Here is a 5959-nt window from a genome sequence, read left to right as displayed (position 1 = left end):
ATACAAAACATAGAGGAATATAGCACGTGAGGAGAAGAGAAAGACAAAAAGAGCATGAAGAGGAAAAAAAAATCTCCATATGCAATCTATTCCTCATCTATAGGCTCAAGAACACGTGTGAGCTGACCTTCAGAGCTGTCCCCTGGCAATACCATTAATCTAACTCATTATTTGTATAGGGTAAGTAGCCTGCTGAGTGCTCTTCCTGCCAGCCCTCGTTCCCTTGCATAACCAAGTCCTTGGCACGAGGAAACTCTGAAACGCTGAGATAGGAAGGAGATGGCCACTGGGGGAGGGCAACCAGTTCTCATAACCCAGCTCGTAGCTTTAGCCTATGGGCTCGTCCAGCGCAGCATTCTCAAGAACCTCGTAAAGGCATGAACGGGCATGAGGACACAGCTATGCCGACGGCTTTTGAGTTCAGCTCTTTGCTCACAGCAGAGGTGTTGTAAGGGTAATGGAGGCCAAAACCAAGAAACCTTTTACCAGGTGGCTAGAAAAGAGTTACAGCCCCATTACTTGCAAGGTAGAATACTCTGGGCCCTGCCTTGGTCTCACTACAGCATCTACTCACAGCAAGCGGCAAGGAACAAATTAACCCTGCAAACGAGGTTTCTAACGCTCTTGGGAGGAAGGCTCAGGCACAGGGAAGCTAAGGAATATTTACCCCATTTCTAGTCATTTTTTTCCCCCAATTTTCCCTGCGCTGTATGTGCATAGCAGAGGTTTTGTGGCGCACCTCGAGCCCTGCGGTCCCAGCAGGCGAGGGAGGATGCATTAACCAGAGGAAGGCACATCTGAGGACCAACGAGACAAGCGATGCGTTCTTACCAAACTCATCACCTAATTGCAGGTCACGTCACAGTGACCAGCCCCTCCTGTTGCAAAGGCTGTCATTAACATCTGTGTAATTTTAATTAAAAGATGGGGAGAAGGAAGAGGAAAAAACACGTAACCAGTTTTGTTGCAAGTATTTCTATACATCTGCACGCCACCTGTCAGAAGAAGCTGTTTATCACGCGTTTAAATGGGGTTGGAGGTATAATTGAACAGTGTGTACAGCTTGAGAGGCTTTTGTTTGCTTGTTGACACAAAATAGAACCACGTAGAAGGAAAAGCCATGGCTAAAGACAGCCAATGCTACACCTGATTTTTCCTGCTAGCAGAGAAAAAAAGCCCAATGCACCTCTGATCAATCAGTGGAAGTGACAGCAAGCATTTGTCTGATAGTTTAAGGCTTGATTTTGGCTTGTTTTGTGTCTAGCAAGTCCACAGGTAGGCAAAGCAGGAAGGAAACCAGCATGATGCAGAGATGGCAGGAGGACACATATCCCACAGGACAGCCGAGAACTTCCAGAAGCAACGCTGCCCAAAGACCTGGGGAGATCCTGGGATCTGAGGGACAGCAGGAGCGGCAGGTTTGGTGGTGAAGTCACCTTCTGCAGTCCACGTGCACCATCAGCCAGGGATTGCAGGTTGAACCTAAAGATCTGAGCATCGATATCTTTGCCTCTGACTTCACTACATTTTGCAAACAGACCTGTTGCCCTGGGTCATTGAGGTGTCGATGTCATTGTTGTCTATCACCATCACAAGTCCCAAGCAGGAAAATGGAGGCACTAAGTCTTTGTAATACGCAGACTAATTTTTAGAGGTCCTCTTCCCAGTGCGCTTGCTCCATTAGGAGTAATGGGGTTGACTCAGACCCCAATAACTGGCATTTTTTTCACTAAAATGCACCTGGAAAATGCAATTCCTAAGAGAGGCGAAACAAGCTGGCTCAGGGGTGTTTATCAGAAAGGACAGGGACAGGGAGAAGATGGACTTGCTGCTCAGAGGTGAACTGGAAGGAATGCTGAGATGAAGCCGCTTGAGAGAGTAAGAGGCCCTTGTGCCGGCTGTAATATTTGGGTTTCTTCTAAAAGAGTTTCTAATCTCTCTGTCTGGAGCAAGGAAACACACACAGCACACGTCCCATCTCAGGTAACAACAGGAGCATGTTTATTCAGGTCTGGCACTTACAGAGCTTGGAAGGACAAGGTACACGTCATTTGTTTTCCAGAAAAGTCACAGCTGTAGGGGCTGGGAATGTGTCTCCCTTCGGGTCATGCATTCCCGGTGCCCGGACCACCCATGTGCTGGGGACACACCGGTGCCAGGCACCTCCACGGAGGAGAGAGGCAGGAACGTCTGAACACTTGACCGGGTGGTATCTGGGGTTAATCGGTTCTCGGCAAGTCCCAGCCTTGTTTTAACCAACCTTAGAAACGAGGGGGGAGGGTATTAGGTATAAAAGCAGAAACCCTTCCAAAATGATTCACCTTTGCCAAGGAGGTGTGAGAGTGCAGTGGGGTATGTCCACAGAAGGAGAACAGCTTGGCCAAACTGCTCAGGTCTCCAATGCTGGAAGAGCATAAAGTCTGGGAAACGACCACCTTGGAAGCCTGCTGAGAAGTAGAGGATCTCCTTGCAGACAGCGACAGAGAAGATATTGGCTAATGAGACCTGCAACAGCCCGTGGAAGACGGCTCTTCCTCCGCCAGCCCCATCACTCGCGAGCCCTGAGGACGTAGATGAAGCTGACGAGGACACCCAAGGCCAGGACCGCGTAGCTGGCTTTCACGCTGCTGGAACCGCTGATGTTGCAGAGGAAGGAGTCGCAGCAGTAAACGGAGGCAGCCGCTATGCCGAGGTTAATCCCGCCTTTGGGGCAAATAGGTGAGCATCCTTTGGAGATGGACTGGCCAGACTTGCTGCCTGAATTTAGGTTGGGGCAGGAGGGAAGGAAGAAAAGCAAAAAGGAGACAGGTTTATAATGTTTCTCGGTTTTCTGATCACCTGTTCTGCAAAGGAAATAACAGCACTGAAATAGCTGAAGCGTCGCAGGTGGCACAGAGAGGACAAAGTGCTTCTCGGCGTCAGGCGGACAGTAATCTCAGCCAGCCCACGCATCTCAAGGAACACCCATGACAACCTCCCACACAGACTCTAGAGACCATGCAACACCCCAGCAACACCCCTTCCAGGCTGTCAGCCAAAGTTTGGCCACCACGGCTCCAGGGAAGAATCTCAAAAATCCCACTCAAGCTTGACCCTGGGACTCCTCGAGCAAGACGGGGAGCATGGGGCTTACAGAGCACCAGGGAGGCACTCATGACCGAAGGCTGCGTCTCGTACGTCGGCTGCGAGAGAGGCGCAGCACACAGTTAGCAGCAGGAAATAGGAAACCATTAGCACTGTGCTAAGACAACGGGTTTATAAAAGCTCCCAGCCTCCATTTGTGCATGCACGACCACCCACGTTGCGGACCGTGCAACTCAAGCATGCAACACCCCTGCCTCCTGCAAGGGACGGCAAGGCAAGCCAGGCTGGGCTCTCGTCTCTGCGATGGTGCCAGGAGACCTGCCAGAGCAGCCTGCTTCCCTAGGAGCAACAGCCGGGAAGCACAGAACCCCCCGCCGATCTTTTCTGACATTTAGGGAGGAAACCTGCAATTTCCCTTCCCGGCAACCCCCACCTCACCCACAGAGAACAAAGAAGCAAAGGTGGGACTCGGGGATGAACAACCCAAACACAGGGCAAAAGCAGGAAGGGCAACCCCACAGCTTTCCTACAAAGAAGCCTGCAGCATCCTCCACACTTCCACTTAGTCATCAGCAACCTCCCCGCCCCCACCCCGAAATTCCCCTCGGACTCCTGGTGTTGGTGCAGGCACGTGGGTTTTAACGTGACTCCGTCTGGCAGCATATCCCTCATAAAATTCCCTTGGGATGGTCTGACACTCAGCTGCTAAGCAGAACTTTCCCCTTTCTCCAGCTAAAGCCTTCCTGCAGCTCAGCAGGTGACCCCGGAGAGCAGCCAAGAGGGGCCAGAGAAGGTCCTGCCACCACTCACCGATTCCCACTCCGACGTACGTCGTCACGCAGTGGTTTTCATTCTCCCCGCACTTGACGGGCTTCAGGCAGGCCCAGTTGGAGGATGCATCCGAGCACGAAAAGCAGACGAGCGTGTGGGCTGCAAGGGAAAGGCACACCTCAGTTAGGGGCTGGTGGGGAGACCTCTTGGTTGTCCCCACCTCTGACACACAGCACGCACCACATCTGGCCACAGACACACTCCCTATTCCATCTGTATCAACCTGCAATAGGTTTTTTTCCCCCAAAATTTGGCCAAGTGAAGGGTTCAAGCACAAGGGATACATTTTGAGCTCTCGGTGGGATCAACTGTCAGCTAAAGCCTCAATACAACCGCTGGTCAGCCTGGTACTTTATGGCATGCTTCTGTTTGCACCAAGAGTGGGTTCAAGCTAGGGCCGTCAACTAGACACTGAACAACAGAGGCAAGTTCAGGCCTACAATCCGGAGCCTGAGATTTGGGCTTATTCAGCTCAACTGCCACGGACACTGATGGGAAATGCTCCAGGCGTGACCAGGGGTTGGAGCTTTCGGTGACCTGCCTTTGGCAGCAGGGCACAAAGCTCAGGGCTGTGCTTGAGCTAGCACATATGGTGGAAATAATTGCTCAGCAAGAGCAAGCCCAGCACGGCAGCAAGATCTGCAAGGACTTGCACTGTCCCACTACCCAGGGAGTCATAGCTCTATAAAGGCAGCATATGCAACCAACCTTTTTAATTTGGAGCAGGCGGATAGCAAAAAAAAAAAAAAAAAGCAAGCCTTCCTCCACCGCAGGTGTCCTAAAATGGTCTACTCTACACCAGCAGGATGGACTGCACCAGTCAGCTTCCATCCCTCATCCTTTAGATCTGCCCAAGAGAGAGGAAAGATTGGAAAATAGCATTCAGTGGTGGGAAACGGTTGGAGAGAGAGCCTGGACCGGTGACTCAGCAGGGACATATGCACTTTGCAGTGGACAGGTGATCTCTTCTGTATTTCACATCCAAGAACATCACATCCACAATTGTTGACCTACATATGCAGACAGATCAGATCTGCTCCCGACGTTTCACAGGTGGTGAGTTTTGAGCACTCAGATGGCAAGCCCTCCCATGAGGCACTGCCTTTCTCTTCTATGTTTACAGGACGCAGAACAGAACAGGGGCTGATCCAGGATAGGAAGCGCAAGGCACCATCATTGCTGCTCCTACCTCTTTCAGCCCCATCACAAACAGATTATCCTAAGGAGATGAAGTCGGTGAAGCCCTGGTAGAGCTTGCTGAGGCTCAGCAGTCCCTGTCACGGAGTATTCTGAAGAACAAGCTGAATAAATATTGGTCAGCAGCTGTCCCATTTTGCCATGGGACTGCATGACCTCTTGAGGTTCCTCACAATCCTGTTTCTCTCAGAAAAGAAAAGGTTTTTATGGAAAAAATTAAGATAAAAATAGCAATTGTGCTCTCAGGGATGACTTCTGAGCAGCCACAACCAAGGCAGGGGAAGAAAACAAAAACACAATTTCAGGGAAACAGATTAAAGTGGGTGATCCTGAATGTCACAGCAGAACAGCCAGATGACTGCTTTGGAGATGAAGCCAATACCACAACCCCCTAAGCAAGAATTTCCTGGACTGTCTCGTCGATCCTGCAACGATCGTCAGTCTGCCAATGATCCTTGCAACAAAACAGAGTTACTTGAGCATGCCAGCACAGTGGCCACAACCTACACACAGCACCCAGGATTACAGGGCCACCAGTTGAGTCAAAAGCCCCAGAAGAGATTCATCTTCTAGATCTAGGAGAGGGCAAGGAGGATGGAGCCAGCCATTGAGCCTACAGGTTGTCATCATCCCTTGCTGAGCCCTCAGAGCATTTCCATGGGTGGCATTTTTGACCTCATTGGCCGAAACTCAGCCTGGGACTTCAAGAGTGAAGCCCAGCTCTCTCCTGCTCCCTTGTCCCCCGCATGCTTCTGCTCTCAAGTCTCGGGTGACCTGTCCCAAACCCTTCTCCTTGCACCACCTCGAGGGCAAAGTGAGGAGGCAAATTGACTCATCCCATTTAACA

General features: G+C 51.0%; 1 protein-coding gene across 1 annotated transcript; it reads right to left on the bottom strand.

The window, feature by feature from the left end:
* Positions 1-2068: 2068 nt before the first annotated feature.
* Positions 2069-4616, bottom strand: LOC104127422 (lymphocyte antigen 6E). Its single transcript, XM_035895627.1, has 2 exons — positions 3895-4616; positions 2069-2757 (listed from the first exon to the last, which is right to left on the bottom strand). Exons 1-2 carry the CDS (start codon positions 4199-4201, stop codon positions 2549-2551), a joined length of 516 nt encoding a protein of 171 aa, XP_035751520.1. The 5' UTR covers positions 4202-4616; the 3' UTR covers positions 2069-2548.
* Positions 4617-5959: the final 1343 nt, after the last annotated feature.

The sequence above is a fragment of the Egretta garzetta genome, unplaced genomic scaffold (genome assembly GCF_000687185.1).
Source record: "Egretta garzetta isolate BGI_Z169 unplaced genomic scaffold, ASM68718v1 scaffold495, whole genome shotgun sequence".
Lineage (NCBI taxonomy): Eukaryota > Metazoa > Chordata > Aves > Pelecaniformes > Ardeidae > Egretta > Egretta garzetta.
Note: the sequence above shows the minus strand (reverse complement) of the source record. Positions and strands in the feature narration are given on the sequence as shown.